General features: G+C 38.7%; 1 protein-coding gene across 1 annotated transcript in view; it reads left to right on the plus strand.

Moving 5' to 3' along the window:
* The window catches only part of Catsperb (cation channel sperm associated auxiliary subunit beta), a 171,255-nt gene extending 156,073 nt beyond the window's left edge, over window positions 1-15,182 (plus strand). Inside the window, exons 19-26 of the mRNA XM_021201432.1 lie at window positions 177-316; window positions 3,016-3,213; window positions 4,737-4,847; window positions 8,724-8,834; window positions 11,663-11,801; window positions 14,160-14,260; window positions 14,679-14,753; window positions 14,991-15,182. Coding sequence (XP_021057091.1) covers window positions 177-316; window positions 3,016-3,213; window positions 4,737-4,847; window positions 8,724-8,834; window positions 11,663-11,801; window positions 14,160-14,260; window positions 14,679-14,753; window positions 14,991-15,182 — 1,067 coding nt within the window. The remainder of the gene's footprint in view (window positions 1-176; window positions 317-3,015; window positions 3,214-4,736; window positions 4,848-8,723; window positions 8,835-11,662; window positions 11,802-14,159; window positions 14,261-14,678; window positions 14,754-14,990) is intronic.
* Window positions 15,183-17,643: the final 2,461 nt, after the last annotated feature.

The raw sequence follows: 17,643 nt of genomic DNA on the forward strand, positions 1-17,643 counted from the left end.
GTGCTATCCATCTGAGAACCTGGGTGAGCAAGGAGGAATGGAAGAGAAAAAATATTTTCTTAGGAAAATGTCTCTGAAGGTAAATTTTTCTAAGAACTATTAAAGTTGCCAATCATTATTAAGCTGCTTTTATAATTTTCATTATGCAATATTAACTGTTGGCACTGATTCCATAGCTATGTCAACATTTCCTATCCCTCCTGTCACTGTGGTGGTTGGAAACCCAGCGTTGGTGGAAGTTAAGACACAAGGTGTTTTTGACCTCACTGAAAATTATAATCTAAATATTCACGTATCTGGAAAAAATTTTCAAAAAGTAAGTGTTTCCTATTATTATTATTATTATTATTATTACAAAACAGTTTATTAGATATAGAAAATGTTGACTTAGAGCTATGAAAGAGAAACTTGATCATTTCATCTAGGATAAGTAAGCACATTTAATATGTGTAGTATTTTATAAGGCAGGGTAGAGGTTATGATAAAAGTTAGAAATATCAGATCTCCTCAGAATTTGTATATACTTTTAATTCGAGCACTCTGCGGGCAGGAGCAGACAGTTATATGAGATCTGAGGCAAGCCTGGTCTACATACTGAGATCCAGGCCACACAGGGCTACAAAGTAAAAGAATCTTAAAAGAATAAAAAAATAAAATATTTTTATGTTTTTACATTTTAAACCTCTTTTCTAAGTTAACTTTTTGTGTTCTCTATATCGTTAATCTCAATTTCTCTCTATTTTCCACCCTTTTCCCCCATCCTCTGCCCCTTATTGTTTCATATTTTAGCTCAATATTTTGGACGTCAAACCTCACTCTACATTATTTTTGGCCATTTTATAATATATGACTATTGATAGTATAGTACTTGTCTTTAATTAATATCATTTATTATATTCCTATATCTGATTTATTTTGATGGTGCTACTAATATGTCCGTTTGTTTTTTCCCCCTAAGTAACGGTAAGGTTCCAATGCTCAGCTTTCACTACCAACTTGATCTAATCACAATCCCCTGAGAAAGGGGACTCAATAAACTTTGTCTAGACTAAGTTGACCTGTGAGCATGCCTAAGAAAAATTCTTTTAGTTAGGTTAGCAGAGGGGACAGTACCTGCCCTGGATAGAGCAACAGCATTTCATGGGCTGAATAGAAATGTACGATGTAAGCTCTAAGCTGGGGCGTTCACTCATTGCGCGCTCCTCTTTTGTACTTTTGGTTTTTTATGCCTTTGCCTTCATGTATATGCAAGTGTGTGAGTGCCTGATGCTCTCTAAGGCCAGAAGAGGAGGTTGGATACCCTGTAACTTGGGTTACCGGTGTTTGGGAGTTACCATGTGCGTTCTGGGGAAAGAATCAAGGTCCTACTAAAGAGCAGTGAGCTCTCTTAACCATGGAGCCACTCTCTAGTCCTTGCTGTCTCCCCTTGCTTATACATGTCATGTGACTATCTGCATTCAGGTTCCTCCCACATTAACCTCCCTGTGATGACAGAGTAGAACTGTTAACTGAGAGCCAAGTAAGCTTTTGCAAAAGGTTTTGTTTGTTTGTTTGTTTGTTTTTAACACCTCATGAACAGGAACTAAAGCAGAGGTTTAATGCTATTCACCAAGAAGAATCCCAAATAAAATCAGACAACGTATCCACCCCAGTAGATGCACGATCACATCTCAAAAACACAATGTGAAAAGACAAAGCATCATTGGGAAGAGAGGCCCCTTGGTCTTGCAAACTTTATATGACCCAGCACAGGGGAAGGCCAGGGCCAAGAAGTGGGAGTGGGGGGGGGTAGGGGAGCAGGGGGGGGGGAGGGCATAGGGAACTTTCAGGATAGCATTTGAAATGTAAATAAAGAAAATATCTAATAAAAAGAAAAGACAAAGCAGCATGACACTTCTGAAAGATCCCAATTCCAGAGTAACTGAATTCAAAGATAACAAAATAGTTAAAGGCCCAGACAGAGACTTCAAAGGAAATGTTTAAAAGTGACTAGTAATGTGAAGGAGGGCTCAAGTAAGCAAATGAATAAAAGAAATAAGTCAGTTCTGATGCTCAAAAAAACAGTTGACATCATGGACAAGAAATTTAGCGAGAAAAATGAGATTTTGAAAATAAAAAACTACTAGAAATATTGGAGGCGAATATTTTAAATATCTAAAAGCACAGTGGAAAGCATTGCCAGTATCCTTGACCAAGCAGAGAAAGACATGTGAGATTGGAGATCAGGTCCAACCCAGGAAAAAATACAATCACACAGCAATAAAGGAAAAATAACCAGTCACACATGCCCATAATTTTCAAGGATTCTATGACTTGACAACTGGATCATGAAACCAGGATAGGAAAGGAACTGAGGTGCAATAGTATTGAGTAGAAAATTGTTCAAAGAAATTACAGAAGAAAATTTCTCCCAAATAGAGAATGGTTAGGGACATCCAAATTTAACAGCGATGGGACTTGAAAATAAGTGCCTAGGTTATAATATACTTGAAGTATTAGTATTAGAATATGAAGAAGCAATATTTAACACTTCAAGAGAAACACTTATGGCTCACTTGGTGAAGTGCTCGTCAGGCATGCATGAAGCTCAGGGGTATATCCCAGCACCACACATACCACCTATGTCAATGCACACTTAGAGTCCCAGTACTTGGAAGGTCAAGGAAGGAGAAAACAACCAACTCATGCAAGTTGTCCTCTGAGCTACAAAACACACACACACACACACACACACACACACACACACACACACACGTATAAGAAAGAGTATGAAAACAAACCAAACAAACAAAAGATAAGACTACTTTCATCAAGAATTTTGAATACCTGATTTGATATTTTGTGTTTTTCTTCTTGTCATTTATTCTTTTCCTTTGGCTAGCTTGCTATATGGTTAATAAACCAATCCATTCATAACCAAATAATACAACTGTCATAGGTCATTCTCTGGATCTTTAANAACAATGTAGTTTGGATGTTTCCGGGCTTCTAAACTTCATTTTTGGATCTTTCCAGGGTTCCACTTCACTAGCACTGGTTCTTTGGGAGGGATCAAGTTCATGTTTTGCTATTACACTGCTGCCAACCATAAAGAGCAGCTGCAGTTACCTCAGGACTATGCACCACACTCCTGGCAGGCACATTCCACCTGAAGACTGGATTAGTGGAGTTCACAAGGACAGTCAGGGTTTCAATATGATCAAAACTCTGCCGGTAAGAAATCTAGCTACAGCGCCTTTAAGAAAACAAGTGATGTGTGTGCCTGGGTGAGTCTTCGGCCATTCTGTGTTAACATTTCTGGTCTGATAGCTCTAGCATTTCCATCATTTTTTCAAAGCCTGGGTCATTTTGAGAACATGATGGTGATGATTCATTTCTAAACTGTGAAAACTTTCTGAAATAATTGTTTTTCTCACTAACTTTTCTCATCACTAGTAATAAATTATTAATAGGATGATGGTATGATTGTGGACATCTATAATACATNCAGTTATTTTGGCTTACAATGACTAGTCTCATGCTAATGTATCTGATTGATTCTATTTCTCTTTGGGTTTGGGTGTTTTGTTTGTTTATTCCTCAGAAAAATTCTCAAAATGTTGAACTTGAAGTTTCAATTCTCCTGTGAACAGTCCCATNTTAATATAATAATTTTTGTTTTTCTTTTCATAGTATCTGTGATTCTTTTACTTTTGTGTTTGTGTATATGGAGATGGCCAGCACAAACACGTGGAAATAAGTGTGTGTGCAGGCTCATGTATAGGCCAGTAGTTAGTGCAACTGGTAGTTGCAAATTGTACTTGGCCTGTGTAAGTGAACAATACAGAATAATACAATACTTTGTTGGCCTATGAAACTGCACTCCAGTCAGTACTCTACCTTCATGACTGAACACTCGGTTGCATTCTTTTCCTTTTTTCCCATGCTCATCATGCCCTAATTCTGAGCTTAATTTGAAGATAAAATATAATACCTTTAAAAATTGCAAAATTTTACATAGCAAAAGATTTTATAAAGTTGATGGCCGAATGTTAAAATGTTATTTTCATATCAATTGTAATCTTGTCACAATTCACTTTATGAAGTTTGATTACATTTCAGTGAAAATTATCTTCCAGAGTATTTTTTTTTTCTTCCTGGGTTGGGGGGTAAATAACTTACTGCACATAGTTCATATGGTGCAAATTTCATGCAAATGAAGTATGCCAGCAGTGTGATAATTTAAACATACTTAAACAAAAGATACATGCACAAAATTGCTGCTAATCAGATCACTGCAGCCTCTAGGACCCTGTTTCTTTTACTGATTTAAAGACAAAATGGAAAATATAATACAAAAAGCTGTGCCTGAAAAACAAGCTAAAAATGAGCTGATGTACTACATTTAGGTCTGTGATGGAAAACAAATAATCAAAACTTGAAACTGTGATCTTACTGCCTCACTGAGACTCTTCACTAAAAGTGCTTAGACACACTCTACATTAACATTATGAAACCTATTTTAAGTACTAAAAGTCATTTTCACCTCCTTACAAAATCCAAATTACATATCACAGAGTCAGGTCTTTGAAATTACAGAAACTGAGTGGGAGAAAAAGTGAAGTGGTAAAATATATTATAGTACCTGCAGCTGAAAGTGAAGTATTTGCACAGAACGGTTGTATGGAAAAGACAAAACACGTATGAGGTGATGAATACTAACACACAGCCCTCTTCCTTTGCTTATTCTCTTGCAGATAAACTACAGACCTCCATCCCATTTGGGAATTTCTATTCCACTTACAGATAATTTTTATCACGCAGACCCTAGTAAACCCATACCAAGAAATCAATTTCACTTATCAAAGGTAAATAATTTGTCTATAAATGAACTTCTGCAGTGTTTGACTCATATTTTAAAAATCACTGTCCTCATTTAGATAGGTTAGCTGATATGGGTACTTGCCATCAACCCTGAATCTCAGACTGACCCCTAGGAAGTAGTACCAGGAAAGAATTTCTCTGGACTCTATCCATACACCATAACAAACTCACCACACACACACACACACACACACACATACACACACACACACAGGCACGCATGCATGCACACACACTTGCACGCATGCATACACACATACAAATTCACCATACACATGTACTCATGTGCACACACACAAATACTCCATATGTACTTAATACATGCATACGTACATACTTACAGTTTTTAAAGAGTATTTATTCTGTAGATGGACACAGTTATAAGACTCAGTGAGATTCTTCATCTATTTTTCATATTTCTCAAGGACTTCTACTGTCCCCTTTTCAGCCACTGCATTGTCACCTTTACCTACTCTCAGACACTACTTTCCAGCCAAGAAGTCTCAATGGACTCTCTCTTTGACTTCTCAGCTCCCACATAAGTCTCAAAGGAGACAAATAGACAAAGAGCACCGTGCTTTCAAAGGAGAGAACTTAAAACTTTATCTTGTTTCAACAATTCCAGTGCTAGCGTAGGCACATTTGAACTCCTGCTATATCGTGCTTAGAAGATAGGCTGGCTCCTTGGAACTGGACAGCCACCTATCTAGAAGTTAGAAGAGCATGATGGATCAGAGGGAAATGTTAGAGTTCAGAGAAAAAGGTACTTGGTGGTGAACCTCTGGTGTCTGATGTGTAAACAAACATAGATATACTACATCAAATTGGCATTTTTTTGCCGAGAACTATTTGGTGTCTTCCCATTACTTTCAAAGCAAAAGTGTGGTGTTTACATCATACCTGATTCTTTTTCAGGGAGAGGCAGAAAGACAAAGCCTGAGGAGTCTCCCCTTAGGGATCTCCAGTAACTAAAATTGAAATCTTGACTATCCACAGAAGAGCAATTCAGGATGAGGCAGTAAAAACAAGGAAGGCATGAGATATACCTTACACTTAACCATTGTTAAGCACTGTTGTTCAGAGACAGGGACCTTAAGTGTCATATTATTTCTGAAATGTATGAAATTACATTGTTAAAAGATGCGATTTACAACTGTGTCGAAGATGAAGTAAAATTTAGCCTTGAGCAAAGTTTTATAAGGAGGATTCTAAAAAAAGCTTTTTGCACTTGTTGATTTATCTCCCTCAAGTATTTCCTTTTGACTGATGTGTTGGGAACAACATTCCAGCATGCTAGAGACCAAGGGAGATGACTCTCTGTGACATGTAACGCCAAGGACTTGACCAGTCTGGCTAGTCAAAGGAGAATTTCCTTTTGTAAATGAGATGTTAGGTGGTTTGTGCAGTTCATTGGTCAAGTTTCAGGGTGAGAATACAGTGCTAATATAGTTAAACTCAAAGATCACATGACTTCTGGTCCTAAGCAAACAAAACCCACTATTCCTATATTCTGCTGTGACAGATCATGCAGAAAAAGGATTATTGTCTCTGCTCCAAATCCAAGTTGTAGTTTGATTTTGTCAGATGTGTTGAAGTTCTAGACACTAAGCCAAACAGAAATCCATATCAGGTTCTAGGATGAGAGACTTCCCCTTCTCCTTGGCCTGTCTTTTCATTATGCTTCAACATGACAGCCCCCAGCTCACTCTAGCCTAGCCAGGTTGGCCTCTTTTCTGTTTCTCTGATATGTTCCCAAGTCAGGCCTTTGCAGCTGCAAGAACACCCCTTCATCTTCTTTCATATATCATTCCCCACTGTGACCTTTGTCAGTGTTTTGCTTTAATGCTCAGGTCAGAGTGAGGCCTTCCCTGGCCAATCCCTGTATAATGATAGCCCCATCTCTACCATCCCTGACTCCTTATTCTTTCCTATATTCTCCAGATTATCCATTACTGCTCTAACATTTCACTTATTAGTTTTATTTTTCTGTCCTTCTGTCTTCACAAGAAAGTAAGATCATAAAGCAAGATTGATTTCTTTCTGGTTTGCTTTGTTTTTCCTGATACTAAAGGTCAAACCAAGGCCCAGGACATTGTAGTCGAAGTTTTTATTATGTATTTTGTCCTGTTCCTACCATATCCCACGTATTCCAGCCAGCATCTGACAGAGGAGTGTTCAGAAATTGTTGAATGAGTATATTGTGATGGCCCATACATATGTAATTTCAGCAGTTGAGAATCCCAAGGCAGGAGCATCAGAAATTTGAGGACAGCTTGTGTAACACAGTATGTCTGAGGACTCAGATAAACACTGCCGAGAGAGAGAGAGAGAGAGAGAGAGAGAGAGAGAGAGAGAGAGAGAGAGAGAGAGAGAGAGANTCAACAGAAGACTAGACCTCAGCTGGCAGGCTCGTTTCTATCTTGGCAAAGCAAAGGCCCTGAACTCCACATTCACATGCTTCTCCAACTAGTCTTATGTCTGAGGACTCAGATAGACACTGCCGAGAGAGAGAGAGAGAGAGAGAGAGAGAGAGAGAGAGAGAGAGAGAGAGAGTTTACAAACTAATAATACATATTTTATGCATGTTCTTATACACACAAACTATTCCTAGTTTACTATTCCTAGTTTACCACACTTCTTGCTGAATTAATCTAGGATTTAAGGGCAAGAAGTTCTGCTCTAAACAGTGAGTCACTAAGACACTGAGTTTTCCAACTACATTTTCTTTCAAAGATAAAAACCTGTTTTCGTACTATGCCAAGTTCCTCCATTGACATAAGATGTTTTTGCTTAGATATCCTTACTTTACATTGATTTGCCCTGCTGCTTTACATCTTGGACCATCTGCCTCTAGACCATACTCAGCCTCATGGGTTGGGCATGGGGTGGCAGAGAATCAATGGCTTAGACTCCAGGAGCAGGTGAGAATGCCACAGCAAGTTCCTGAGAATGCTTCCAAAATCTCCTTTATTAATTCTCCTGGAGCACCCTTTATACCTTCGACCCATGTCCCATTGATCCCAAGCAAGCATGTCTTCCAAGTGGCAATTCCCAGCTGGCTGTCATTGTCTGTGGCACAAATCTTTAGGCCCTCAGGCAGTTTTCAAATTGGTTCCCATGCAGAAGTTGCCTCTGAGAATGCATACTCCAATCCTCCAACATCTCCCCACCATGATTTCCCTGAGTGTTAAATAGGAAATATACCTAATTCATACCAATTAATTAAGAGGGATATTTGGTCATTTGTTTATTTTGTTTTGTATTGTTGAGCAAGGTCTTACTGTATAGTGAAGGCTAGCACAAGCTTGCTATCTAGTCAAGGCTGATTTGGAGCTACTGATCATCTTGACTCAAAGTTCTGAGTTTGCTGACATGTGTCACCACATCTACCCCCTAAGACGGTTTTGAATGCAGGGTTTGTAGCATATGTCAGTCATACACTTCAGCACTTTTAGTATTTTCAGACACAGATCGCCATTCTCTAAGGTTACACCCCTGCACGTGACAAATGGTTTCTCAATGGGTTGGCCCACAAGTCAGAGAAACTCACTGTGAAAGGAAAAGTCACAACAAGGAAATATTGTCTTTCTTTTGCAATGTTTATGAATAAAATGTCCATGAATAACCTGAAAGAATTATGCAGAAATATCGTTTCATTACAATTTTCTTCATCTCATCTCCTGGACAAGCACTTTATGAAAATCTACGCCACCCAATGCCTCTTATTTGATCATTAATGAATTTTCTTCTTTTAACTTCTTGAAACTTTATTATTCAGAGTATAAATATTTCCTAAACACTTATTTTGGAAAAACTACAAATTATAGAAACAAATCAACATTTGTTGCTCCTGTCTACAGGAAACTGGCAAATACAAACAGTGTGCGAATGTTACCAGTCGGGCGATGTGCAACTGCTCAGCACATCAAAAGTTTTCCCATGCTGTTGCTTTCTCAGATTGCAAAGAAAAGGTAAAGCAATTTGTATTACCTCATGATGGAGTGATTTCCTGTTCCTGTGAGTGAAAATGTGCCTTTTAGTTAGACATAAAAACTCAAACTTGGGGACTGGAGGGATGGCTGAGTGGATCAGAACACATGTTGCTTTTGCTGAATTTTGCTGCTTTTGTTCAGTTCCTAGAACCCACATCCAGCTTACAACCTTCTATAACTCCACTTCTTGATATCTGACGCCCTCTTTTGGCTTCCACTGGCAGTGTATAGACTCAGCTTAGAGACAAAAATCCATATACATAAAAACAAATGTGTTTTTAAAAAAACACAATAAAATTTCATATGTGGAAATAACATCTATTATGACCTAGAACTAAATATGACACCACTAAAAGGATCTGACTTTGTACATGGAAGAGTTAGTTATCAAAACTTATCTCTAATGTAAAACAAAAATACCTGCTCTGAACTCTCTGTTGTATGCAACACATATAAAGATATATGTGTATCAACACACACAATTAACACTAGTAATAGTAATATTAATAAATTAATTTAACTTACTCTAATTCTTTTTGGTTTGTTGGATATTATTCCTTTTCCTGGTTTCCCCTCTGAAACCCTCCTATCCCAACCCACTCACCCTGCTTCTATGAAGGTGCTCCCCCAAACTCATCTACTCCTACCTCACCACCCTGGCATTCCCCTACACTGAGAAATCTAACCTTCACAAGACCATGGGCCTCTCTTCCCATTGATGCCAGACAATTCCATCCTCTGCTACATATATGGCTGGAACCAGGTCCCTCCATGTGTACTGTTTTGTTGGTGGTTTAGTGTCTGGGAGCTCTGGGGGGATCTGGTTGGTTGATGTTGTTTCTCTCCCTATGTGGTTGCAAACCCCTTCAATCCTTCAGTCCTTTCTCTAACTCCTCCACTGGGATCCCCATGCTCAGTCCATGGTTGGCCATGAGCATCTGACTCTGTATTTGTCAGACTCTGGCAGAGCCTCTCAGGAGACAGCTATAACAGGCTCCTGTCAGTAAGCACTTCTTGGCATCCACAATAGTGTCTGGGTTTGGTGTCTGTATATGGGATGGATCCCCAGGTGGGGCAGTCTCTGGATGGCCTTTCCTTCAGTCTCTGCTCCACACTTTGTCCCCATATTTCCTTTAGACAGGAGCCATCTGAGTTAAAAATTTGGAGATGAGGGAGTGGCCCCAACTGGGGGCCTTGCCTAACCTCTGGATATGGTCTCTACAGGTTCTCCCTCCCCTTTGTTGGACATTTCAGTTAATCTCATCCCTGTTGGGTCCTGGGATCCTCTTGCTTTCCTGGTATCTGGGACTTGTTGGTGGATACTCCCAGTTCCCCATCCTCCATTGCTCAACACGTCTGTTCAAATTCCTGACCCTCTGTATATCATCCCTGTCTTTCTCCTTCTATTCCTGATCCTGCTCCATTTCCCCTCCCCTCCCCGTCCTTTCTTCCTCCCAAGTACCACTTTTATTTGTTTACCTGTTTTCTCCTGTATTTCTTTATAGGAGTTATTTAAGTTCTTCCTAAGATCCTCTATCAGCATCATGAGATGTGGGGTTTTAAATCCAAATCTTGCTTTTCTGGTGTGTTGGGGTATCCTGGACTTGCTGTTGTGGGAGAACTAGGTTCTGATGATGCCACGTAGCCTTGGTTTCTGTTGCTTAGGATCTTGCACTTGCCTCTCTGGTTATCTAGTTATCTTTGATGTTAGTTGGTCTTGCTGTCTCTGACTGGAGCCTGTCCCTCCTGTGTGCCTGTGAGCCTATGCTCTTAGGTATGTCAGTACTCCTGGGAGACCAGCTCTCTCTGGTTGGGATTTGGATGTGGAGAGCTATGTCACAGGGTTAGCTCTGGGGCACTAATGGCAACCAGAAGAACCCTGCTCCTAGCTGTTTTGTGGTTCTTGTGTTCTGTGTGCTCCTGGTGGGTCCCTCTTTGGCCATTTACTGGAGCAAAACTGGTGATTACTCATCTGTGAACTTAGGAGTGACCAGCTCTCTCATGTGATTTAGCAGTGCCACTTCTGGATATACTTCCTAAGGACTTAGTCAATATACCACAGAGAGGTATGCTCACACATGTTTATTGCTGCAGTACTCACAATCACTAAGACATGAGACTATCTTAAATGTTCATGGATAGACAATATTTGTCCAAGAGTATTTTTCAGCACTAAAGTAAACAAAACATGATATCATGACATTTTCAGGAAAAGTACCATGTGATGGTACTGCAGATCATTGTGTTAGGGGAAATAAGTCAGGCTTAAGAGGAGTACTATGTTTTTCCTCATATGAAGACTCTACACGTAAATTTATATTGGGGGAGTAGAAAGTAGAAAAGCAACTACATAGAGGAGGAGAACATCTTCAATTGTGGTAGACAGATAAGAGAATTTATGTGACATAAAAGCAGAAGGAAACTCTGTCTGGGGAGAACAAGGGGATTTCAGAGAAGAGGATGCAAAACAAAAACCCAATGTACAATGACAGTTAGGGAAGATAATTCCATGATATTTATATATAAGATTATGTGTGTATATAAGAAAACTACATAATGACACGTATCACTTTGTATACTAACTTCAGAGTTTTTAAAAGTTATGAATTTCATTACTATGTATGCTTCCTTGGAATTTTCATGGATTTGGTTGTGATAGACCATTTCCATGTCTGAAAGGCAGTGATCCTAAGAATCATTCCACTTAGAATAGCCAAGGTTCTACAAACATTTCATTCATTTCCTGGCCAGAAATGATAGTATTGAATTTTCCATTCTTATACGCATTCATGGAATTTGTATTTTAGGTTCATCGTTTCAAGTTTCCAGTCACACAATACCCAGTTGTTTTGGAAATTTTCAATGAAAGAGATAATAAAGTCTCCGCAGAACCTCCATATTTAGTTACCATGACTGAAGTGAATATGAGGAAAAACTGGCAACTAAGTATGGCTTTCTCTCTCCTCTGCTTATCTTACAAGTCATTCTTTTATTAGTGGTTTTCAAAAATGAGTGGATTGTAAAGCCTGTTCACATGAGAAATAGCCAGGAGAATTTGGAAAAGGAGTTGAGTCACAGACATGTTCACATTCACCATTGTCAAGTTCTCTTTTGTTCCCATCACATCTGGTACACTGAATTCAATTGACTAAGATCATTTTCTTATATGAACTCAGGGCTGGAGATATCGCTCAGTATTAAAGGAGTATACTGCTCTTGTAGAGAACTCAAGTCAAGCAACTCACATAATGTCTGTAACTCCAGCTGCAGGGCGTCCTATGCCTCTACCCACATACAAAAATAATTAAAAACAAATATTCAGCAAATAATTTGCCAGAAACAAATGAATCTGAAAGTCATGTTGTAAATTAGTAGCAATGATGATTGAGTTCGTGCTGTGTACTTGTATGTATCTTTACTAATCACTATCATAGCAGTTATCAAAATGTTCTAAGTGTTTGCATGTAGTCTGCAGAATATGTTTCTATTATGTAAGTAAAATTTCACAAAGATTTTTTTTTAGTTGAATGTGGTAACACACAGTTATAATCCCAACAATTGGTGAGTAAAGGAAGGAGAATCAGAACTTCAAGATCAATTTCAGTTCTATAATGAGATAGGAGTAGCCTGGGCTACATTAGACACTGTTCCAGAAAGAAGGAAGGAAGAAAAAAAGGAAAGAGAAACAAAGAGAATGGGGATTTTGTAGTAAAAGATCTAAAAAGAAACAAGCTCATTTTACAACACAAAAGGAAATTTATTTAAGTTCAATTTTACCCCAAAGATAAAATTTTTACTTGTGTGAATATTTTTAAGTAATTAATAGATAGATAAATCAATAGACAGATACACACACACACACACACACACACACACACACACACACACACACGGAGAAAACATCTGGGACAAAACTCAGTGGTGGAATGCTTATCTAGAATGCTTAAAGCCCTAGGCTCAGTTCCCAGTATTGCCCAACAAAAAAGACAGGAAGATGGCAGAGAGGTCTGGTGAAGTGAGTAGTTGAACTGAACCAAAATTTGATTAGCCACCACTATATCACTAAGTTTGCAGACATCTGGTTTAGTGAGTCTTACTCTGACAATATAATGCTTTCTTTAAATGAAAACTCCAGTCATGAAAATGAAGCTCCCATTTTCCATAATTAATATTCTCAGTTTCTGTGGTTCCCTGGTTTCTCTCACCGGGTTTGGAGTATTGACTTTTAAATATGTAAGCATTTAAAAAGCAGAGCGTTAAATTAGTGAGTTAGCAGTGGTGACAGTATTCCCAAGGGAAATCAGCTAAGAAGAGAGTCAGAGCTTGAATTATTTTCTTTATCTCCTGTCCCAGTTACATTACTGTGGTTTACAACACCTACACCAGCTCACTTATTTAAACAAATGAAAAATTAGGCGGGGAGAGCTATTTACTTCTCTTGGAGAATGATTTAGTCATTCTATTGTGCAACTTTACTTCCATCTTAGTCAAATCATTTCCCCACTACTATGAAAAATGTAAAGTATGTTCATGTCAGGAATGGTTGCTTATAAATCAGAGACTAGAAAAAAAGAACTCAGTCTGAAGCAAAGAGAGCAGAAGCCCTCTGCTTAATGAGGGCCATATTGGAGCAATGTGAGCAGTTAAGTGAATTCCACCTGAAGAGAACTGAGTATGTAGTTTGGTGGTAGAGTTCTTATCTACTATGGTCAAGGCACTGGGCTTCAATTCCCCAGTACCAGAATATCTTTACTTTTGATGAATATGGCTGTTTTATATGTATGTCTGGGCATCACTTGCACACCTGGTACCCTTAGAAGCCAGAGGAGGCAAAGAATCAAATCCCCTAGAACTGGCATTGCAGATGGTTGTGAGTTGCCACATAGGTACTGGGAATCAAACCCAAGTCCTCTACAAGAATAGCCATTGCTCTTAATAACTCAACCATATCACCAGCCCTAAGTACCAGACATAATTTGAAAATAAAAATAAACAATTTTCCTTTGAGCCCATACCTACACTTGGGTCTGTCTTATTTTCTGCAATTCTTTGAGATGTCCATACTCATGCTGTGGGTATATTTTACTGTCTTCTGGGTGTCTCTTTTCTTTTCTTAGCTGTTCTTCATTAGTCTATATTAAAGTATCTTAGGAAAACACAACTCTAAAGATACAACTCAAACAAAACTAAGAGCATGAATTCCTTAGTCATGTCACATGATAAAATATTTTGTTGTACTTTACTTCATGTAACAGTAAGATATGAAAATATAAGTGTGCTTAAAATTTATTCCCTGTATTTCAGAACACAATGAGCCAGAAAACGTTAAGAAAATGAAGAATTACTTAGAGCCACTGCTTAAGACTCCAGTGTATAATCCTTTAGGTCTCAACCTAACCATAAAGGTAAGTTGACAGCATTATAATTTTTACCATGTAGAGTACAAAGTAAAGCATGTATGCTAAAGTAACATTGAAAGATTACAAGCTGATGAATGGTGCAAATTAAAAAAAATTCCCTTGGTTTCTTATTCCTAAATGAATCAGAATATTGTGTGGAACATTAATTTACTATTTTGAAAGAGAGATTAATTGGCTAAGGGGAAGCAGAAAAGTCGTTTCCACTATCTAGGGATCTCAGGGATACATAGATCCTAGGTTAGTGTGGAAAACAGAGGGAATGCAGAGATGCAACCTGAAAGCCATGTTGTTTTATGTTTTAGTTTCATTCTCATAGATGTGTTCACATAGAAGTGGCTCTCCTGGGTGCTTTTGTTGAAATGAACACACTAGTTGAGGATGATCATCTGTGTTTGTTCCACAGGGTTCTGAACTGTTTCACTTCAAGGTGTCCGTGGTTCCTGGAGTCAGCTTTTGTGAGTTAAGTGAAGAATTTCAGGTATAGTAAATGCATGATGTACAAAATGAGATGAGTGGGAAAATGGCACAACTCTTGTCAACCTAGCTTACAGATAACGATAACAGAGCTTTTATGCTCTGGATAAAGCTTGGACATTGTGTGGCAGAGATCAAAGTGTGGGTAGCAGGGGATGCTAAATGTCCACAGAATTATGGGTGGAATTTTGCTGTGTGGTTAGTTGTGGGGATCACATAAAGACTTTTGTTTTTCTTTCAGATTTATGTCGATGATGTCCCATTGCCTTTTCCAGGACACACACTAATTGCTGTTGCAACATCTGTAGTGCTAGGAGGATTAATTTTTCTAGCATTTGTGTTCAAACTGCGTAAAATCCATCCACTGAGAGCATTGAAGAGACGTATTATGGAAAATATTGAATTCACTTCAAGTACAACTGTCAGCTCATAATTGAAAATCTGTATAATTAACAAATGATACTTGATTATCTTTGAATACTAGTTTCATTAAACATGTTCATATATTTATATTTTTAAAATGTGCATTTTGTACAATGCTATACAATTACTACACTATTATAATTCTAGTTCCTGATGGTCAGCAGTTTGACATTGCATTTTCTAATTTTTAAAATACATAAAAGACTGTTTTAGTAGTTACATGGAATGGTTTTTTTTGGATTGTTTTTCCAAATATAAAGTGAAAACCAATTCTGTGTGGAATGGGTTTTCTGCAATATATAGCTTTTATGCTCTAGATACCATTTTGTAGGGCCAGGTTCTACATGGAATTGTGATACAGTGAGGGCATTATTATAAAATGGAGTCAGGTATGGAAAGGCTCATCAGTGCAAGAGGAAATAGGGCAATATGGTACGTTCTCAAAGTCTTTCCCCAAGCTCCTCCTACTGTCTAGTTGTGGGTCTCTGCATCTGTGTATGAAATAATTCCTTGTAGCCTATCAGTGTTGGGCCCCATTTTGGCCCTGGTTTGGGCTTTGAGGACAAACTCCAGTCTGGATTTACTTTCTGTGGCCTTGTGGGAGATCCTAAGCCTGGCTCGAGTTTTGAGACCTGTCCCAGTCACTTAGGGAATCACTCAGCAAGACCTGTTTGGCCCTGCCTCTGCCAAGGTAGAGCTTTGCCATTGGCCTTGTCAGTCACTCCATTCCCTCTGTCACCCTTCCCTGCCTCCTATGTCATCTTACCCCAGCAAAAATCCCTCTCCCTATGTTCCGAACTTATATAAGTGAGAGGTTGATGCCATAAAATTGAGTTCCTACTTCCCAGCTCATTGTGTTTCTTTTTTTCCCCCCAATTTTATTAGGTATTTACTTCATTTACATTTTAAATGCTATCTCCAAAGTCCCTATACCCTCCCCCTGCCCCGCTCACCTACTGACCCACTCCCCCTTCTTGGCCCTGGCTTTCCCCTGTGCTGGGTCATATAAAGTTTGCAAGACCAAGGGGCCTCTCTTCCCAATGATGGCTGACTAGGCCATCTTCTGCTACATATGCAGCTAGAGACAGGAGCTCTGGGGGTGCTGGTTAGTTCATATTGTTGTTCCACCTATAGGGTTGCAGCCCCCTTCAGCTCCTTGGGTACTTTCTCTAGCTCCTCCATTNGGGGCCCTGTGTTCCATCCAATAGCTGACTGTGAGNATCNACTTCTNTNTTTGCCAGGCNCTGGCATAGCCTCACAAGAGACAGCTATATCAGGGTCCTTTCAGCAAAGTCTTGCATTGTGTCTCTTTTAGCTCATTGACACTCAATGTATTGCTCAGCCTCAGAGAGTCCACAGTGGGACCTGAACCTCTCTCTTCTTACCTGAACCCGCTGGCAAAGAACTGGCATATCAGACCACCAAGAATTAAAGCTGGAATTCAACAACAGAAAGTCTACAAACTCATGAAAACCGGACAACTCCCTACTCAATGATCTCTGGGTCAAGGAAGAAATAAAAAAAAGAAATTAAAGACTTTCTCAAATTCAGTGAAAATGAAGGCACAATATACTAAAATTATAGGATGGAATGAAAGCAGTGCTAAGAAGAAAGTTCATAGCACTAAGTGAATTTATAAAAAACATAGAGAGGTCTCATATTAATTATTTAAAATTAAATCTGAAAACTCTAGAAAAAAAAGAAGCAAGCACAACCTAAGAGGAGTAGTTGATGGGAAATAAGCAGACTTGGAGCTGAAATGTAGCAGAAGATGCCCTAGTCAGCCATCATTGGGAAGAGAGGCCCCTAAGTCTTGCAAACTTTATATGCCCCAGTACAGGGGAACACCAAGGCCAAGAATTGGGAGTGGGTGGGTGGGTAGGGGAGCAGGGCGGGGGGGGAGGGTATAGGGAACTTTTGGGATATCATTTGAAATGTAAATAAAGAAAATATCTAATAAAATAAAGAAAAGAAAATAAACAAAGGGAATAGTACAAAGGATCAACAAAACCAAGAGCTAGTTCTTTGAGAAAACCAACGAGATAGAAAAACTTAGCCAAATTAAATAAAAGACGAGGAGGCATTACTCAAATTAACAAAAGCAGAAATGAAAATGGGGACAAAAAAACCCCAGAAACTGACAAATTAAAAACAAACAAACAAACATTAGGTCTTATTTCAAAAGCCTATACTCCACAAAATTGTAAAATCTAAATAAAATGGGTAATTATCTCGATAGATAGCACTTACCAAAGTTAAATCATGATCAGGTAAACTAAGTTGTCTGATAACCCCTAAGGATATAGAAGCAGTCATTAAAAGTCTCCCCCCCGCCAAAAAAAAAAGGCACAAGATCAGATGGGTTTTGTTTTGTTTTGTTTTGTTTTTTGTTTTTCGAGACAGGGTTTCTCTGTGTAGCCCTGGCTGTCCTGGAACTCACTCTGTAGACCAGGCTGGCCTCGAACTCAGAA

This window comes from Mus pahari, chromosome 7 (assembly GCF_900095145.1).
Source record: "Mus pahari chromosome 7, PAHARI_EIJ_v1.1, whole genome shotgun sequence".
NCBI lineage: Eukaryota > Metazoa > Chordata > Mammalia > Rodentia > Muridae > Mus > Mus pahari.